General features: G+C 52.7%; 2 protein-coding genes across 4 annotated transcripts; one reads left to right on the top strand and one right to left on the bottom strand.

Annotated features, from left to right (window-relative positions):
• The first annotated feature begins 335 nt into the window (after nucleotides 1-335).
• FABP3 (fatty acid binding protein 3) lies at nucleotides 336-3,673 on the top strand. The gene is made up of 4 exons (XM_027443958.2): nucleotides 336-497; nucleotides 1,193-1,365; nucleotides 3,182-3,283; nucleotides 3,385-3,673. Exons 1-4 carry the CDS (start codon nucleotides 425-427, stop codon nucleotides 3,436-3,438), a joined length of 402 nt encoding a protein of 133 aa, XP_027299759.1. The 5' UTR covers nucleotides 336-424; the 3' UTR covers nucleotides 3,439-3,673.
• A 1,172-nt stretch (nucleotides 3,674-4,845) lies between these two features.
• Nucleotides 4,846-20,274, bottom strand: ZCCHC17 (zinc finger CCHC-type containing 17). Of its 3 annotated transcripts, none has more exons than XM_072027326.1 (7): nucleotides 20,069-20,274; nucleotides 19,368-19,425; nucleotides 18,216-18,316; nucleotides 16,461-16,552; nucleotides 15,947-16,047; nucleotides 14,647-14,795; nucleotides 4,846-5,755 (listed from the first exon to the last, which is right to left on the bottom strand). In XM_072027326.1, exons 1-7 carry the CDS (start codon nucleotides 20,108-20,110, stop codon nucleotides 5,579-5,581), a joined length of 720 nt encoding a protein of 239 aa, XP_071883427.1. In that variant the 5' UTR covers nucleotides 20,111-20,274; the 3' UTR covers nucleotides 4,846-5,578. The 3 variants fall into 3 exon arrangements, with proteins under 3 accessions (XP_071883427.1, XP_038023221.1, XP_027299563.1); XM_038167293.2 differs by having other exon boundaries at nucleotides 20,091-20,274; XM_027443762.3 differs by having other exon boundaries at nucleotides 20,146-20,269.
• Nucleotides 20,275-20,329: the final 55 nt, after the last annotated feature.

Here is a 20,329-nt window from a genome sequence, read left to right as displayed (position 1 = left end):
CCCCGCTGTGATCACCCGCATCCTCCCCACGCGGGCACAGAGCAGAGCCGGGGTCACGGCGCCCCCACGGACACCCGGCCCCCCTCCCCGTGCCTCAGTTTCCCCACTGGGGGCTCCCCCCACCCTCAGCACTCAACCGCTGGCAGCGCCCGGCGCCCCCCGCAGCCCCACGCGCGTTCGCGACCGCAGCGTGCAGGGGGGCGCCGTGCCCGGGGGGGGGCCGGGGGGTGCAAGGGGTGGCTGCTGGCAGCGGTGCCCTCCCCGCCGGGGTATTTCTGGAGCCCGTCGCCTCTTCCCCATCATGTGATGGGGACGGTATTTAAGGAGCCGGCGGCGCTGGGCGGCAGCTGCGGGCGCGGCGGCGCGGACGGGGCCGGGGCCAGGGCCAGGGACACGGGGACACGGGGACACGCGCGACCTCGCCATGGTGGAGGCTTTCGTGGGCACCTGGAAGCTGGTGGACACGGCCAATTTCGATGAGTACATGAAGGCGCTGGGTGAGTGGGGGGCTGCGCGGCTCGGCAGCCCGGAAATCGCTTTTTTTTTTTTTTTTTTTTTTTTTCCCCCTTTCCCCCCCTTTTTTTTTCCTTTTTTTTTTTTTCCCTCTTTTTTATTTTATTTTTATTTTTTTATTTTTTATTATCGGTTTTTTTGCTTGCTTGCACGAGCCTCCCCACCGGGGTGTGGCTGAGGGGCTCGCTGCCTTCTGCGGGGCTGTAATGGGAGGAAATAAAAAATAAAATCAAAATAAATCAAAATACAAATGGGAGAGCCCAGCCCGGTGCCGCGCGGGGGAGGGGGGATGGGAGCGGGTGAAGCCCCCCCTGGGCAGCCCCCATCCTCCGGCGGGGGTGCAGGGGGTGCAGGGGGTGCCCCCAGCCCCGGGCAGGGTGAGCCCGCAGCCCTGGAGTGATCCGGGGGGGGACACAGCAGCTGCCCCCCGCCCTGCCCAGCACCAGCGTTGCCAGCTCCTGGTGCAGGATGAGGCCCCTAGAGATGCCAGCACCCCCAGGACCCCCCCTCCTGTCCTCCCCCCCCAGCAGGTTCCCCTGGGGGTGCGGTGGGCAGCAGCCCCGTGCCCCCTCCCAGGAGCGAGCAGCCCAGGGAGGCTCTGGGGCTCTGGGACTCGCACGGCTGCACCCTGCCCCAACGCCTCACCCCCCCCTTTTGCATCATTGTCCCCCCCCCCCAGGCGTGGGCTTCGCCACCAGGCAGATGGCCGGGCTGACCAAACCCACCACCATCATCGAGGTGGCGGGCGACAAGGTGACGGTGAAGACCCAGAGCACCTTCAAGAACACGGAGATCAGCTTCAAGCTGGGCGAGGAGTTCGACGAGACCACGGCCGACGACAGGCACGTCAAGGTGAGGGCTGCGCGCTGCCTCCAGCCTGGGGGTCTCCTTCCCTCCCTCCTTTTTTTTTCCCCGTTGGAGCCGTGGCCCCCAGGGCCCTGCCCTCACCCCTGTGTGCAGCGGGGTTTTTGCGGAAGGCGATGCCGCAACCAGCACCCGGAGCTGCCAAGACGGGTGGCGGTGTTGCAAAAGAGATTCGGGGGCCCCCGTGGGGCTCGCTGGACGCAGAACGCCTTCCTGAGCCGGGGGCCACGGGGAGGAAGGCGCGAGGGCTGGGTGCAGTGGGAGGACGGAGTGAAATGGGGCGAGTGCGAGCAAGGCGGTAGTGCCGGGCAGACAGCTGGCTGCACGCCCCTGTCCTCCGCCTTGCTGCTCCTCTCAGCCCCCCCAGGGCTGCCCCTCCTGCGGGGGGGGACCAGGGCAGCAGCAGAGTGCAGGTCTGGCCCCTGGGAGCTGTTTCCACGCACGGCTTTGACTGTTTATAAGTGCCCTACCTGCTCCGTCTCGTGACGGCTCCGCAGCCAGCGTACGGCCGCTGTGCTCGGGCTGGTGGAAACTATGCTAAAAGCACTTTGGCTGCTGCTGTGTGGCAGGGACGGGTGTAGCAGCCAGGGACGTGCCCTTCAGACGCCCCTCGGCCGGCGGCCAGAGGGCAAACAATAGCGGGGGGGCCGGGGCTGGCAGCCCCCGGGCAGCTGGGCAGGGAGCTGATGTGCCGTGGGGTGCCCCGAGGCCGGGAGCAACCAAGCTGGGGGGGTCCCAAGAGGTGTGGGGTGCGGGGCTGTGGGGTACACCTGGGCTGTGGGGCACTCGAGCTACTGGAACATCTATGCAGTGGGGGCACCCAAACCACGGGGAGACGAACCATGGGGATACCCAAGCCACTTGGGGCCCCAACCCATGGAAGAATCCACGCCATGGGCTGCAGGGACCCAAGCCATGGGGGACAGCGAGGTGCAGGGGGCCCCGTGCAGCATGGGGACACGAGCCATGGGACAAGCCAAGCTCAGTCCCTGGGCACCCGATAGGGTTTGCAAGGGGACGAGAGGCTGCAGGGGCTGGGGCAGCTGGGGACGTGCAGTCCCCTGGGTTGGAGCTGGGAAATGCCACCAGAAGCCCCGCAGTGCCACCGGGCACCGGGGCAGCACCGTGGGGAATGGGGACAGGGCGGGACGGGGCCAGGCAGCCGCTGCCACCGCCCGTGCCGAGCTGCCCCGTGGCACAGCCGAGCCCGCTGTCACGCTAACCTTGGCACCGGCCGGGCTCTTGGGGCTGAGTCAACAGCAGCGGCTGTGCAAACAGCAGCCCGGATGAGCAGGGGCTTGTTCGCCAGCTCGGCCCCCCCCAAAAGCCCTCGCCAGTCTGGGGGGGAGGCAGGGCTCCGGTTCAAAGCACCCACAGCCGTGTGGGTCCCTGCGCCGCCCTTTTGATCTCGCCTCCGGCAGCGGAACCAGCGCGGGAGCGGCTGGGAACAGGTCCTGGTGCCCCAGCTCCAGAGCAGGATGTGGCCCTGGGCGGGGGGGGCAGGGGGGGCAGGGAGGGCAGGGTCACCGCTCGGTGCCCGCGCTGGGGCTCTTGGTGCCCTCCGCTGCGCCGGGGGCAGCCGGGGCCATGACCCAGCTGGAGGCCAGGGCAGGATGCGGCCCGTGGTGTCAAAACCAGGTGGGTGCCAGCACCAGGGCAGGACCCGGGGCTATCGGGAGGCACCCGCAGGAGGAAGCCAGGGCCCAGAGGCCCCCCAGCACTCCTCCAGCTGCGGGGATGGGGCAGCTGGGAGCGGCAGAGCCACGGACACGAGGGTCACGGCGGTTTTGCTCTCTCTCCGCAGTCCGTGGTCACGCTGGATGGAGGCAAACTGGTCCACGTGCAGAAGTGGGAGGGGAAGGAGACATCGCTAGTGCGGGAGCTGAAGGACGGGAAGCTGATTCTGGTAAGGAAATAGAAAGGATTTTAGACCCGGGGCTGCACGAGCCCCCTCTGCACGTGGTGCAGCCCCCGGTGCTCACCTCCCCGCTCCGTCTTTGCCCCCAGACTCTCACCATGGGCAGCGTCGTCTCCACCCGCACCTACGAGAAGGCGACATAGGCGCCGAGCCCAGCTCCCTGCCCGTCACCCGGTGCCGGATCCATCACCGAATTGCCTCTGTCCCCCCGCGCGGCGCACGGCTCGCCGCGGGGCCGGAGCCCTCCGAACCCCTCGGGGCTGCGTCGCCCCGATGCTGCGGTCTCGGGGCTGGTTGGGGTTGGGGTGTTGTGTTTCTTGAATTTTTTTTTTTTTAATGGAAGAACCCACGTGGAAAAATAAAAGCAACGTTGTTACAGCACTGTGACCGGTGTATGTGGGGGAAAAAAAAAAAGGCTTATTGGCACACAAACCCGTATCGCTGTCCCCTTTACCCCTGTGCAGCGTGTGCTGCCTTCTCCCAGGGCATCCATCGGTCTTGCAAACACCTCACCCACAGTTCAACCATCGTGGGGGAAAAGCCCAGCGTCAGCCACTGCCCAACAGACAGGACCCAAACGAGCCCACTTTGGGATAAGAACTGCAGCCCCCGCTGTGCTGCGCACCTGGGGTCTCTGCCACCGCGGCAGCAGTGCCAGATGGACACACAGCCCGGCTTTTTTGGGGGAACATGAGGTAACTCCCGTGGCAGCTCTGCTATAAATTATTCAGGATACAAGCACACGCCATGCCAACAGGAGTGATCTTTCCAGCTGCTGTCTGCCAAAGCATCAGCTGACGTGCCGTGCCCGACCGCAGGGCAGCCAGGGAGTCAAGGTCAAGAGCACACCAGGTCCTGGTGTGGGACGGGAGCAGCCCCAGGGCAGGCTGGGCTGGGGGGGCTCAGGGTCCAAACCCCCACACCCAGCCCAGTCCTGACACGTGGGGATTTGGGCAAGCAGCACTGGAAGGGGCTCGGTTTTAGCAGAGTGCAGGGATGTGGGGTGGCTGAGCCCTCCTGCTGTGTTAGCACTGCATTAGCTGCTGCTAAGGGGTGTGAGGGCACGCTCCCAGTGCCACTCTCACTTCCCTCAGAGCCAGATGCCAGTGATTCAGCCACCCCCCTTCTAAATTTCAAGCACCCGCCCCAGGAAGGGATGAGTTGCACCCTCCAGGCTCCCTCTGAGGTCACGAGGCTGCAGCGAGGGGCTGCAGAGCACAGCGGGGCTGCCCAGCCCTCCGGGCTGCCTTCTCCTGACCCCCAGCTCCAGTTACGAGGCTGACACCATGGTCACGCCTCCAGGTCATAGCCAAAAGGCACCGTGAGCCCCAGCACCTCCAGCACCTGCTCCATGAGGCTTCCTGGGGGGGAAATCACATCCTCACAGCACCCCTAGGGAACCTCTGCAGGCTCTTAACCTCCTCTTAAGACAAGTCATGTCCCCTCCGATGCAGGCAGCACTCAGCTTGGAGCCTGCCCTTTCATCCACTGCTCAAGATGAAGTGTGGGGTGTGCAAAAGAGAGAAAAAAAAAACAGTACAAAGTACAACTGGAGATTTGAGAGATTTATTTTCCATCCTTTACAAAGGCAGCAAATACCCCACAGTTAATGTTTACTTAAAATATCTCCACTCACCAATTTGCTCCTTACTCTCCCACTCTCAATATTTACAGACAAAATGAACGCGGCAGGGGGAGGGTTTGTGTACCAAAACCAAATCATGAATCAACCCCCTCCAGGCAGGGTTAACAACACCTCGAGCTGGGAAAGGGGCAAGTGCAGAGATAGCAGGGCCCTTTCTCAGAGCTGCTCTGCAGGGACAGTGTTGATCAGGGCTGCAATCGGTCCCTGCACTGCTCTGAGCCAGCAGCACGCATGCAGCAGGGCTGGGAGCACGGCCAGGCAGCACAGCTCCACCTCGTACAGGCAGCAGAATCAGGGCTGATGGCACACGGGCTCAAGGCAGCTGCCTGATGCTGTGCGAGGAGCCCGGCAGCTCACCCAGCCGGATGGGAGGCTACAGGACAGGAGAGCTGCTGATGGAGGGGTGCAATCAGCCTCCTGGGGCAGGCATGGCCGCTGGCCTTGATGGGAGAAGTGGCAGCCCACGTCTAAGGTAACAGAAAAACTTACAGCAACATCAACAACTTCAGCAGCACAGGCTGAGTGACTTTGGGAAGAAGGAATCTCCGTGACTTGGTGTGAGGAGCACACCGATTCAGTCCCGCTTGCTCCCAACAGTGTGTTCCAGGGATTCACAACACCAGTGCCCGTCTGCCCGGTCACTCCTTGGCCTTCTTTTTATGCTTCTTTTTCTTCTTCTTCTGAGCCTTGCTGGTCTTCCCCGAGTGCTTGGCCCTCTTGCTGGCTGGCTGAGCCCCATTGCTGTCCGAGTCAGAGCTGTCCGAGTCAGACTCGGAGGACTGCTTGCTCTTGTGCTTCTTTTTCTTCTTCTTCTCCTACGGAACAAAGCAGAACAAAGCCTTACACATGGGAAAACCATCACTTGTGCTCACCGAGCCATGTGCCGTCACGAGAGCCTGAAAAGCTGTGACAGAGCTGAGCCTGTTCTGACACAGGACAACGCCTGCAGCCTCTGCCCCGGCTGGCCTGGACGTAAGCACCTGTGGGAGCCCCCAGCTGCAGCAGGCACTGCACGGCAGGGGTGGGGGTCCCAAAATGCAAACCCCAACCTGAGCACAGCAGGGTCAAGTCACAAGGAGAGCGCCCTTCAGTCTGACTCTGCCTCCAGAGTCAGGGCGTCCTCCATTATTTAAGGCTGCTCCTTTTTATAGAGGCTGGCAGGGTGAGGCCCTTTGCCAGTGAGATGGTTTCTAACCCAGCCAGCTGGAAGCGAGCGCTGTCCCCGCTTCCCCACAGCAGCAGCAGCCCACAGACTGCCAGGAAATGCAATGCTAATGCACTGGAGCACTAACAGAATGGCCTTCTCACTGCAAAGACCAAGCACAGCAGAAAACCCAAGAGGAATGGACTGGAAACCTTGAACCACCCCAGTCACACCTGGGATGCTCTGAGAGAGGGCAGGGACAGCTCCACAGGGCCCCTCAGCCTGAGAGCAGCCATGGCCAGCTGCCTCCCACACCAGCCCTCCTGCCCCCAGGGCACGAAACTGCTTTTTCCAACACCCAGTTTCCCTCAGCCCTCCCTAGAGGAGGGCAGGGATGAGGAAACTGCCCTTTAGCAAGCACCCCCTTTGCACAATCTCAAAAAAAAGTTGCACGCATCCACGTGTGGGCAGGGGTCGGGGCATCACCGAACCCCCAGGCTGTGTTTCTGTGAAGCCCTGAAGCAAAAGCTGCACAGAGCTGGAGAGACCTACCAGTGTGTGCAAAAAGAACACGTGGCGCTGGAATAAACCTTGTACAGAGCTTTGAAAGGGATCCGAACTCTCAATTGAGGCACCTTGCAATGCCACCAAGCACAGATTGCTCTGAAATCAGTATTGCAGCCGTCTCCTGAAATCTCACCAAGGCAGACAGACTTTAACAGCACAGGATGGCAATTTATATCCGTGTAATTAGGCAGCAGTACTGAGGGGAGGGACCTGATCCAGCTGCACAGAGCACGCACACAGCCCAGGCACCAGCAGAAACCAAATGGTCCCGGCACCAGCGGGGAGCAGAGAAGCACAGGGGCACCGCTGTGAGTGCTGCGTGACACCAGGCCTGAGCAGGAGACATCAGCTCTCCCATCCTGGCAGAGGGAGGGACACCCATTTCCAGGAGGTTGCATTAAATGGGGAAACAAATTGCTCAGAAGGCAGCAGCTGGCACGGTCTGCCTTCGGGCATCGACCAGCAAATATCCAGAGCTGAGCACAGGTCAACTCACCTTTCTGTTTCCCTGAATAGCCACAACACTGGCATGTAAACCAGCTCCTGGAGCAAGATGCAAGTCGTCTTCAGGCATTTTTTAGGAAGATGGTTTGAAAAATACATGATCAACTTGAAAAATAAAGGTGTTTTCTCTAACATCCCTTGATTGTGAGAAATAAACTAAAGCAGCATGCAGAGGAGCGTGCCCATGATGTAACATTTTGGGAAGCGCAGCGAGTCTGCCAAGAGCCATAAAGGTTCCAGCAATACTGGCCTCCAACAAGGATCCACTCATTTCTTCCACAGCCACATCAGCAGTGAATAGCAGCCCTCCCCAGCAGATGGGTACAACAAATTATTATTATAGTTCAAGGATGTAAAAAGGACACAAAGAAAGAAGCAAACTAGGGTTTCATGGAGCTGGGATGGGCCAGGGCAGCAACCCATAGCACTGCAAGAGGCTGCGACGGGCTTAGACAACACCAGCAAGGAACACAGCCCAGCAAGCAAAGCTCCTGCTCTGCACCATGCACTGGTGCTTTGCTTGCAGTGAGCCACGTGTGTGCACTAACTGCTCTGGACCTGCACACATAGGTCTGGGCCCTGTTTTCCCAAACATGCTGCAAACCAGCACCCTGTTCTCTGCTACAATAGCTGTGCAGCCAGGTCCAAGTGACACACGTAGCTGTACGGGATGTTTTCTGGCTCCTGTCCCCATACTCACACTTTACCTTTACTCCCTGAACGTTATTTAGACTCCTGTCACTGCCTCATTTAACAAGTCCTGTATTCTCCACACTTGGGCCCCCGAGGAACGGCCTCCCCTGGAAGCACCGAGCTGCAGCGTGGGTTTGTATAAACACAGCTGGAGTGAAAGTGAGCTCATGGAAACAGCCTCACCACAGAGCGTGAGCAAGGAGCCACGGCCAGAGCTGGGCACTGCCTCCGGAAGGCTGAGCTGTCAGCAGCCAGTCTGCTGAGCCTCTGCCAGCAGGTGGGAAAAGCCCAGGGCACTCACCTCACTTCTGGACCAGAAAAAGGAGCCTTGGTGAGCCAGACAATAAGCTGCATTTCCCCCTCACCACCTCTGATTTAAAGAGGCCGAATGATGCCGTTTTGGGAGCACTGCACTGCCCAGGCTTCGGGGAGATGGACAGCTGTCAGACAGCCCCAAACACAACACACTCAGCCTTTGTCACATAGAACATGTTTTACATTCCGCTGGGGAAAGGAGGGTAACAGGAGAAGCCTGGAGCCCCCAAGCCACCAGCTCTGCTGCTGTTCTTTGCCAAGTGTTCCCAGTGACTTCAAGGTCATCCTCGGGCTTGCAGAGTTTTACTGGAAGAGGCTTGCTGTAAGTCACCCCGCCTTGGCAGGGCCGATTGTGCCATTCCATGAGGAAGCCAAAGGCAGCAGCAAGCCCAAAGGCACAGTTGTGCAAGCCCCAGGACAACAGGCAGAATGAGTCCTCTGGGAGGCCTCCCCCTCAGCCAGCAGCACTGTACAGCCCCAGCCAACCCAGCAGAAAGCCAAGGGAGAGAGCAGGAATTCACGGTAAGGTGAAGGGAACAGCAGCAATCAGCCCCAGGTACTTGCACAAAGCCAGAGTGACTCACATGGGCAGGCACTTCCACCTGCTCCAACAGAACCAGGCACCCAGCTGGGCACTGAAGGGCTGAGCCCAGCACTGACACCGATCCTGTGCTCGTCCTGAGTCACTGCACCTCCCTCGGGTGCCTGCAGTGCTGCCCAAGGCTTGCTACGTACCCACCCCACCCAGGGGAAAACACTCACCTCAGCTGAAAACTGGAAACCATTCACCTAAAGACAACTTGCTTCACAGGAGGAAGCCTGGGAAAGGCGCTGAGTGCTCACTCACCCACATGCTGCGAGCTCAGAGCAGCACTCACCCGTCAGAAACAGCTGCCAGGAGCAGCTGCTGAGCACAGCACAAAAAGGGAGGCAAAGATGGGGAGCAAATCCCCTGCGATGATTTCTACATCCCAACCCCGCTGCAGCTGGCTTGAAGGTGCTCAGGCAGCTCACTGAGGCAGGTGAGGTCAGATCCAAGCCCACGCTGCATTTAGGGGTGCTTTTATGGGGTGTTTCTCTCGGTTGCTGGTAGGCCTCCAGTGCCACACCACAACAGACAAGTCATCTTATGGCTGCTTGGGGAAAAAAGTGCCTCAACGCAGAGAAAGCTGGGTTCTCCCCCTCCTCCCCATGAGACATTGCTTCCATTAGCTTCAGCCACTTCCAGGCAAGAGCAGTTTCCATATGAAGATTAATTTACTGGCTTACAGGAAGACAGAAGTCTGTATGTGTTTCATTTAAAACCCACACGCTCTCCTATTACAGCGGGACCCAAGCAGCCCAGCTGAAGACATCAATTTCACATGGGCTGCGTGGTGCAGAACCAGCTACACGCTGCCAGTCCAGGACAAAGAAGGAAGAGAGCTGGTGGCCTATTTAATACCGAGCAGAACGACTCTTTTAGGGAGACAAACTAGCAAAGACAAGGCATGGCATGGAGCTGGGCACTGAGCAGAGTCCTCTGGGACCCAGGGAAGAGAGCAGAGGCTGAGCTGCCTACACACCTGGCAGCCTTCGGGCAGGTGGCAGTTTCTGGAGCCCCACAACAGCTTTACAACAACTGAGTTTTTCTGTGGGACAAAAGCAAGCTCACTGCAAAGTTCCCTGCCCATGCAGCAAGGTTAGGAGCAAAGCACTGTCATCATCTCCTAAAGACTGTGAAGAGTTAAACCTTCCAGGGAAAAGGATGCAGCAAGGAGAATTTTCTCAAGCTTTTGCAGTCTGTGCACATGGTGAGAAAGTCTGAGCAGACCTCAGGCTAAGAGAGCATCATTCCGGAGCTTGGGAAACTTTCTCAGCATGTGAAGGCTGAAGATAAGACAGGATGTCACATCAGGCCCTTCAGGACTACAGGGAGCAGTGCACACGTGGATGTTTTGGGGATGCTTTTCAGCAAAAACACTCCCACCAACACAGGAAAAGACCTTAGGCTACAGGCTTCTCTAAGTGCTGGCACCCCAGCACCGCCAGGCAGGCATCAGCTGCCTTCCTGCGCCTGCTGGGCAGTCACAGCTCTCCAGGAAACACCAGTGTGGGGGTGGGAGCACTTCCCTGGGTTCTACCTCAGTGCCAAAGTTCAAGCCCAAATTCTGCCTTCAGCACTGGCAAAGCCTCCCCACACCCAGAGCTGGGGCCAGGTCTCCAGGAGGGATTGGTGCTGAGGGATGGAGCCAGGCTCAGCTCAGTTCTCAGGCACACCCAGCCACTCCCCCAGCACTGCAAACACTGCATCTGTGTGAACATCCTGAGAGAGTTCTGCCCAGGCAGACTTCAAGTGGAAAGAAAATAAAAAAGTGACACTCAGAGGGGGACAAACTGAGCACAAAGACAATCACAGTTCTTTGCAGGTCCTGCTCAATGTGGTTAACAGCTACAATTCTACCAAAATAGAGCACCAGCTGTTCTGAGATCCCTCAGACACCAGAGCTGTGCTGAGAGCTGAGCTACAGCCCAATAACACTTGCCTACTGCTGTAGGTATTTTGAAGCAGCCCCTACCAAGAGGGCCCACATCAGCCCAGCAGGCTGAAAGTTGCTCAGGGCTGCGTTCTAAGAATGTTACAACAGCTCATTCTTACAACAGCTCATTCCTGCTAGAAGCATTCGATTTTGAGATAAGAGGGGAGTGTCCAGAACTCTCCAAGAAGTATTTTCCACTAGCACTTCGCAGGGTTATGGTTTTATTTAGAAAATTCATGTCTGTCCTTGTGAAAAAGGAGAATAAATTTCCAGATGTATGTCACCTGCATCTCCAGAGAGACACCAGCATTCCTTCTAGGTTTATTCAAAAACAAGCAGTAAAAACAGCAAAAAAATCCACCTCTCAGTTTAATAACAAAAAAGATTAATTATGTAAACCCAACTGTATTATTCCATTTGAGTTTGAATTAATCTGATGAGAAGAATCCAGGCTATGACCATTAAATAAATGCAAAGGTCAGAGACAGATAAGGACATTAAAGGGAAGAGCATATCGTGTGAAGAGCGTGAGCATGACTCTGCCATGCCCTAAGCCAGTGCCACTGAAGAACTAGTAAAACGAGTACTAGCTGCAGGGGAGGACGGATTAAGACTGGATGAGCCACAGGTCACTGAACAAACACTCCACGAGGTGTGGCTTTAAGTGGGGAAAAAACCATGTGCAAGATTTCATGGAAATCTTTCACATGGGAGAAAGAGCAGCAGAGGCTGCAGACAAGCTGTCACAGGTCCCATTTACCACGCACTCCAATGACCATCCCAGAGCTACAGCGGGGCCAGGTTAATCACTGAGCAGACAGGGCACTTTCTGCAGGGGGCAAGTAAGAGGCGCTACTCCTGGTGCTGAAGCAGCAGCCCTGTTCTCAGAAGACAGGAGAGCAGGATCCAAAGGATTTATTTTCTCTCAGCACGCCTCCCTCCTACGCAAGCTCAGCACAGGCACACCGCCGCGTTCCCATAGGAGCTCCTTCACCCAGTGACCCACGGAGTAAAAGCGGAAGGGATGCAGCAACGTGCCTGCACAGCTGTCAAACGCTCCTCAGATGCTCTCTGTACTTCCGCACAGTGCTGTCACAGCGGCAGCTTGGCTTCTGCTGCCAGCCCCTGCCTTCTCACTGACTACTGGAGGCAGGACAGCGCTCCCACATGCCCAGCACTAATGTGGTCACCTGTAAGGAGAAAGATTTGCACCCACTGCCATGCCAGGCGCCTGTTCCAGATGTCCCTTAGAGGCCCAGACAGGAGAAAAGCAGGGAACTGAAGAACTTTGCATCTCCATCGTGGCATGGAATAGATTCCACTGGTACAAAAACTCTTCGGGTCTTAAAGATTATTTCCCCGTGAGTCTTACAAACTCTGTCCATAGCAGCAAACCAGACCTCTCCAAACAGGACCGGTCCAATGCCAGTGCTGGGCAGCCACACAGTGACCAGGCTTAAGCTACCAATGATGGTGACCATGGGGATGGCAAGCAGACAGAACAGGGAGAGCCAGGACCACAGAGCATCTCCATGAGGAGAGGGATCTCTGCGGAGAGGGGAGGGCACCCAGGAACTGCAAGGACACAGAAAATGCTGATAATGAACTACCAGAAGTGTTGGTACTGTAATTATGACACTAAACAGATCCTTGTTAGATAGGAGATAGCAGTTTCCTTGTTTAAAGATATAATTTCTACATCTGTGTTACCAACCTCAGATGGGATGGGGTCAGCAAGGCAGCTGTCACTAGGTAGATTCAGCTACTCCTATCCTGTGCAAACCCTCCCGGTGCTCCAGACAAGCAGGGAAGCACACGGTGGCTCCCAGACAGGATCACAGCAGGCAGCCGAGACAACAAGGGAGCTATTCATTTCAAGGATCCCACATCCTGCCTCCAGAAAGCTCACAAGTTTTGTTTTCCAGTGCTGGAAAACATCTGAAAATGTTTGATCTCCTCCTTGAGAAGGGAGAAGATCAAAGGAAGAAGCAACATTTAAGGGAAGGCTGTTAATCCACAGACAAAAAAAAAATAGTAACAAGTTTAGGACAGTGACCCACATATCCTGTAGTGTCAGTAGGGCAAGAATCCACAGAGAATCCCTGCTCTGGTGGACAGACACTGATACAATCAAGCACTATTTGTGCACCTCCCAGTACAGCTTTTCCCTGTACCATTTAAGTAGCAGTTACACTGCAAGGCAAAGTGAGCCAATACAAGATTAACCATCATTATTCCTAGAGAGAAGAGAACCAGAGGCAGAAGAAGCCAGCCCTGCAGAGGTGTTACCAGCACCCTGCTCTTACACCACACCATGGCAGGACAGAACCAACCCCTGGAGTCCCGAGAGGTCACGGTTAGGTTGGGGTCTGAGAGCCAGCTCAGTTCAATTGCCTGCTTCTGAGATCAGAACAGAAAGAAAAACGTGTACTCTGCATTGCAGAGCAACAACACTCCACAGACAAGCCTGAGACATTCCTGAATAAAAGCCTACGTGCCAGGGACACAAAGAACATCTCAGGATTGAACCAGGTGCCACAACCAAGTGAGACCCCACTCATGACCGGATCAGCTCTTCAGAGCACTACTGGGCAAACAAGAGCTGCAGAGTAAGCACCAGATTAACACCAACTTCGTTTTGCACTGACTCTAGGACAAGCAGGTAAGCCAAAGGCCAGAGGCTAAGGCAAGGAAAGCCGACACACACCCAGCTCCTGTTCTGGTGCGGTCACAACTTACAGTCCCACAGGCAGTACCAGTTACTCCTCTCTCAAGGGTGTACTAAAGTGCCAGAAACCAAATGGTCAGTGAAAAACATGACTGGAAGTCACGATCCGAGTGCTGCCATCAAAATACCCTGACGACTCCTTTCCCTGTAGGCAGCATTTGCAGTCTCCCCCACCAGTACAGTAAGCCTGTAAGAACTAAGCCCTCAGAAGTTCATTCTTGCCAGGGAATTACTGGCACAGTCCTTGTGCCTCTCTTGTGAAAAGGGAGCTACTACTTCTGTTGGTAGAACGCATGCAAGCTCAGCTCCACACTTCATTACCTCTGCCGTTTTCCCCTTCTTCAGCCTAACCTGTTTCTAAATGTTGGAAATCCCACCACCTTTCCTGGCTGCTGCCCCTCTCCAGAAAAGGGGACAGGCCACAGAGCTGAAGAAGGAAAGAAAATTGAAAAGCTCTGGAAGTGTAATTGAGAGCAGGACTCCAGCTGTGAAAGGGGCTGAGAGTCTGTAATTGGAATGCTCACCTCTGTATAATGAGACAGAGCACCAGGCACTCCTGTTTGGGAGTCAGGTCTCCCCTACTTTCTTTTTTTAAACATTAAAACCAACACGCTCTGAAGCCAGAGTTCAAACACCCTCAGAGAGGCAAAACAGAAAAGTTCTCTTACCCTGGAACTTTATAGCTTTATGGCCTGGAAACGGAGCACGCTCCCTGGGCAAACACAAACCCTGATTTTAGCCCAGCACACGCACACATGCCCTGTTCATGGCACACAGCCTGGGTCAGAACGCGCTGCAGCAAGGCAGCAGTGGGTGCTTGGTTCAGATTCAAGGAAGTTGATAGGACAAGAGCAAAGAGACAGAAGAGGGCTATTGACAAGAATCACAGAAATTCAGGAAACCCACAGAAGTTCTACTGAGCCTCACAAACACAAGGAAAAAAATTCCCCTCTCATTATAAAGAAACTATTTTGAAAGCTGTGCATTATTATACATGTATAATAGCACAAAGCCATCTTAGGGACGGTTTAACAAGAATAAAAGGAGGATGTGTAAGAATTACTACTAGAGCCTGTAGAAGAGCTTCCTGTTTTGCTACTGCACATGCACAGACCTGAGCCACTTTCTCAGCCCAGAACTGCCCGCTCCAAACTGTGACATCTGTGATTTACCACAGCGAATCTCAACAGAACAATCCAGCTCACTGTTGCAGGTCAGCAGCAGGGCACCTCATACCTTTTTCCTCTTCTTTGAAGAATCATCAGTCAAGCTGCTCTTTTTGTGTCTTTCACCTGCTGCTGCTGTCACCTCCTCTTCCTCCTCTTCTGGAATCAGGCTATATTTGGTTCCTCCAGGCTGCATGAAACACTCCTTGGCAAAGTGACCTGCAAAACAGTGTTTGAAGCTGCAAACCCTCCTCCCACATGCTTTTTTTTTTTGTGTAGCTGCATTTCAGACACCTGAAGTGCCAACAACCACCTTATTACTGGTCACCTTAAAGAAATCCACACTGTACAGCTTTTGTCCAAGCGTTTCTACTACTTTAACATGCCCTAATTAAACAAGACAAGAGAGCAAGTACAACACACAATTCTGGAGAGATTCACCAGGCAAAGCTGAGGCACTTGTCTGAACAGGGAGATCTGCGTGAGGGCTTAAGCAGAACACTGAAGCACACGGGGAAGGGAGTCAGCTTCTGGGACAGACATCCAGCAGGTGAGATGAAAGCCACAAACACCAAAGCAGTCAGCTCATTCTAGTTCTGGACTTTTTACTCAAGACTTCAAAGCTGAAATAGTGGTGGCAGAAAACGCAGATAGCCAGCATCTGCCTGCCTGTTCGGAGCAGACATCATTAAAAAGCAAACTAGAAATATGCAGAATCTAGCTTAAAGTTTTGGGGTTTCTTTAAAATGGTACTTCAAAGACAGTTATCTACCACTGCACAGACCCACACTGGTGTTTAACAACCACCTTTATAAACCTTCACCAAAATAGCATCAGCTCCAGCTCCACCACTTTATGATAAGAAGTATGGTGCAGCAAGAACTCCATGTATAAAAGACTGCCTCACACCTCAGCAGCTTGCAAAAGTACCACATAAGTCAACTTCTCACTCCTGTAAGAGGCAAAATACAAAACTTATCAGGTAAAAATGCTTAATTGGAGCCCTAAGACAGCTGCTCACAAGCTTGCTGGTTAGTTGGGAATGTGATGTAAAGTTTTTTCCACTGACTTTTCTTACCATCGTTAAATGGCCTGGTGAAGGCATACGTGTACTTCTTAACATGCACAACTGGAATGGAGCCTCAGCAACGAGAGGCTTTAACACGGGAAGAACAGCCTGTAGTCAGAACTGTTCCTTATAGAAATGCCAGGGACACAACTTTAAGAAACAAAAGTCTTTAAGGAGTTTTAGCTCTTTCCTTTGCATAACAAGTGATGGAAAATGTAGCTCTCTTCTAAGAAAGGCACTGCAAAGCAAAATTCAGTCCTTACAAGGCAAGACAAAAGAACAAAACCCTACAAAAACATACCTTTGCAGCCGCATTTCTTACACACAGTGTTCAAGACAGCTTCAAGTGTGATCTTCTGGCTAGTGTAGTCTCTAAACATGCGTTTTTTCCTCTCATCCTGACTGGAGAGAGGAGGAAAACTCCAATTGCAATCCACCCTCACCTCGGTCCTGTGTTTATGTAGATACTCTCAAGACTTTTTCCCCCTCCTAATGTTGCTGTAAGAGCACCACTGAGCTAAATCAAAGAATGAAGCCAACCAACTGTACATTAGAATAAACCACATCATTAAGAGCACATTAGTGTCATCTGCTGCAGCTCTGCCAGCCTCTAAGCAGCACAACCAAGGGAGTTCCTTTACTCAGCCCTCCTCCCAGCCAGAGCATCCCCCAGGGGCTCAGGAGGAACCCCCCTCATCCTCCCAGGAAGGGAGGACGCAGTTCAGTATGGCAGGAGGGCCGGGATTGAAGGCCTGGGAAAGCAGGCAGTAGCAACCTGCCCAACCCACCACCCTGTACTCAGTAGATTTACCTACTCAAGGGCAACATTGTTCGGATCAAGGTCTTTTCCTGTGCCTTGGTTAACAACCTTCATGGAGAGGGAAAGCTTCAGTTTGTCATCCTTCATCTGGAAGATACGGAACAAGAAGAGTTAGTGACAACGATGTTCATTAATACAATCCATCTGGAGGCCTACAGAGAAGGAATGAAGTTATCAGATATAGAAAGACATCTAGATATCTAATATTTCTTTAGGATATAAAAAGGATACTATATGAAAGTGATTTTGTTCTTTCATGCTATAGATACATTAACATCAGAGTAGTCTCATTAACAGCGTCATAAATGGGATAAAATCAAATTATAAATCCCTTCAGATTAACATTCTGCTTTCCATACAACCAAACCTGTGCAAGTTTGGAAGCTTTGCTACAATTCTCAAATAAATCAGCTGCAAGGGATCTGTCAGTCTGGCTGACTCACATCCTGAAAAATGAAGCTATATATGTGTATATGTGAAGCTATGTATGTGTATACATACATCCATCCCTTCTCCCATATCTATGAGACGGGAAACATTCTGAATACCTGTTTTAGAAGCTAGCATCTTCTGAATCTTAATAAGCCCTTGATCACTGCACTTCTAAAGCAGTGCTGTAAAGTGTACATTTTAAGCTTCTCTCACAACTTCCTGCATTTTTACCAACACTGCAATTAAAGGTTTTTGTTTTGTTCACATGTGAGTTCTATGCAGTTATTTGCAGGCAATCAAACAACAAACTCTTCTGTTGTTCACCTCTCCAACACGCTTCTTCCTCTACAACAAAGAGGCCAGGAACCTAACAACTGTTTCAGACAGAAAACAGCTGTTTGATAGAAATTTATACAAACAGCATTAAAAAGAAATGTACGCTGCAGATGGCTACAAAGAATCTGTAAAGCCTTTCATGCATCCCTTCTCTACTGTAAAGGAGACTAAAATGTCCTCAACCCTCTTCCCTTACCTCACACAAAATTAGGTACTGGTTTTGTACATCAACCCCATCATCATCTTTCAAAAAAAAAAAAAAAAACACTCCAAAGACACAAAGAGCTGTGCGGCTCTGCACTGAACGCTTCCACCATGCTCCTGTATAGTCATCTTCCTTTGCTTTCACAGCTCACCAAAGCAAGAGTCTTTAGTCTTTGTTCCAAGTAATCTCTAAATAGAAAGGACGTGCCCATTGTCACATCTATGTAATAAAATGCAGTGTAGGTTGTAGGAAATAAATTCATATACAGATATATATTTAATAATGTCTCTCAAAAAAGATAAAATCCCCTCCTCTTGGGCCTAATCCATTGCCAGTGATGCCCTCCTGAAAAGAACAACAGAAAAAGTCACAGCTTCTAAGAACAGGCCTGTCTCTCACAAGCTATTGAACCCCGTTTACCAGCTTTTATCTTGGGATTCTCCCTAATTGCTCATTTTGCTACCAAATCACACAGCGATGGCTGAGAATGGGTGCATGGAGACAGAAAGGGAAGAATTTTGTTGCTTGCAAGTCAAAAGCTTTTATGAAGTCCCTTTTCCTGAACTCCATTATTGTGAGTCACAGAAACCCCATTCCCGAAGCCACACACGAAGGCAGAACTCAGCCCCTGGTAAAAATCAGTATGTTGTACCCCGACAAAGTGACAAGAACACATGGCCACTGCACGCAGATGTTCATAGTTCATTGTTCTTGCAGTAAACTTTATCACAATGCATTTTATCTACACAGTACCAAAGAAGCAGGAATTAATGTTACCTCTTTTCCAATAACCTTTACCCACACTTTGTCTCCGACATCCACCATCTCCGATGGCTTATCTACCCGGCAGGAAGACATGTGAGTCTTATGAACTAGGCCTGGGCAGAATTTGGGAGGGAAAAAAAAAGAGAATGAATTTTTGCACCATTAACAAATAAAAAATGTAACAGTGTTTATTTCATCTTCAGCTCTTCCTCTCTGAATTTCTGCTTTTGTTCACATTTTATGATGCACAGGAGTAATACAGCACACATCATTTATTAGTCAACATATGTACATTGAGGGTGCACGCTCAAGATTTTTTTTTATGGCTAGAGGTGCACGATCAACAGAACAAAGAGGACATTTCACGCCCCAGTGACACAACGCTGCTGGCAGTGTCAGAAGCATTAAAAACCATGGCTGCCCCGATCTTCTGTTGTGCTTGTGAGGTCACGCAGCCAGAACACTTCATTTCTGATCTGCACAAATAACCCACGCGGGCCACAGGGTTACCAAAAAACTGATAAATATGGAAGCACCTTGCTGCTTTGGCTCATAATTTAAGGCCTGTCTGCACCTCAAAGCAACTTCCCCCAGCAGCCACACTTCTGTCTAAAACCTTTTATTAGAACTGGCACTAAAGTAACTGGGCATGTTAGGATGACAGCAGGGAAGGGGCTAATTGTGGGCTTCCAGCAAATAACAGAACACCAGGCTTAAGCTGCTCCTTCTGTAAAATTAATTTCTTTTACTCTGCAAGTTTCCCACAAGCACGAGCGGACCTTTAAAACATAAATCAGAACAGCTGCCTCATTTGAGCTTTGTTTTAGTTTTCATTAAACTCATTCAAATTGGCAATTAAGGAAACAAGTGGTACAAACCATGAAGCTGTAGAAATTCTCTAGTGCCTATCCCAAGGCCTTGAAATGATTCTCTGAAGTATACCAAAGTTACCAAAAAAAAAAAAAAAAAACACATTTAAAGAGCACCGAGTCTTCTTCAGGCAAACATACCATCTAAATTCTCAAGTTCTGAGAACCTCCATTTCTTCCTTATTTAAATACACTTTTTCTGAGCTTTTTAGGAAATGAGAAGTCTTAATTCTGAAGCTGGCTGTTTGGCTTCTACACATCAGTGTGAAACCAAGCATGAATAAAAGAAACAAACCTTGCTTCCTGCAGCCTGGGATTTTTATAAATGCCCCATATTCTGTCACAGACGCCACCTGTGGAGAAAAGCAACACAACATTTAAAGGAAAGCCCTTCCTAAAACACCTCCTTTCAGAGCACGAGCACAAAAACCCCAAGTGGTTCCCAGCCTTCGGTTGAGTCATCAGAGGTTAGAGAGCAGCACTTGGGAGCTGCAGGGCAGGAAAGCACAGCAGGTGTTTTATGCTCGTGTAACTACGTGTAAACACACAGGAACATACGTTTTAAAACAAGAGGATTATATTTATTTAACCTTAGCGATGTTAGGTGAGCTACAGAAGCAGGAAATATTTCAGAGAAAATTCAGCACTACTTACATTTTCTCTGCAACCCAATTTACACAGTTTTTTGCACAATTCTACAGGCAAGGTAACGCAGCCTCCTGGAGTGAATAAAGAGCTGGGCACCAGCTCCACACCTCCCTGTGACTGCCCAACCATCAGCTCAGGCTGATAAAGCCAAAATACGAGACAGGGAACTGCAAAGCGGCCCTGAGCCCAGTAACGCACACTTAGCCTCCGGTAACAACAAGCCGTTATAATGGTTATAATACACTGGTGTAAAGCATTGTGCAAACCGCCCCCCAGGGCTCCCCCTAACCCCGGGCCCCCCCCGGGGGCTCCCCTCAGGGCCCCCCCGGCTCCCCTCAGGCCCCTGACCTCTCCCTGCAGCACCGCGTACAGCTCGGGCAGCGCCTCCATCCCTGCAGCCTCGCCTCACCGCACGCCAGCAGTACCTTGAGGAGAAGCAGGTGATCAGTTAACGAGTTCGTTAGTTCATTAGCTGGCTCGTTAATTAATTAAGGCGCGAGATCGCCCCCAGCCCCACACCCCTCCGCTCTCCGCCCCCGCCCGCCGCCATTTCGCTGCCCCCGCTCCGCCCTCACCCGCAGGCCCTCCCTTCCGCGCAGCCAATCGCTG

This window comes from Anas platyrhynchos, chromosome 24 (genome assembly GCF_047663525.1).
Source record: "Anas platyrhynchos isolate ZD024472 breed Pekin duck chromosome 24, IASCAAS_PekinDuck_T2T, whole genome shotgun sequence".
Classification (NCBI taxonomy): Eukaryota; Metazoa; Chordata; class Aves; order Anseriformes; family Anatidae; genus Anas; species Anas platyrhynchos.
Note: the sequence above shows the minus strand (reverse complement) of the source record. Positions and strands in the feature narration are given on the sequence as shown.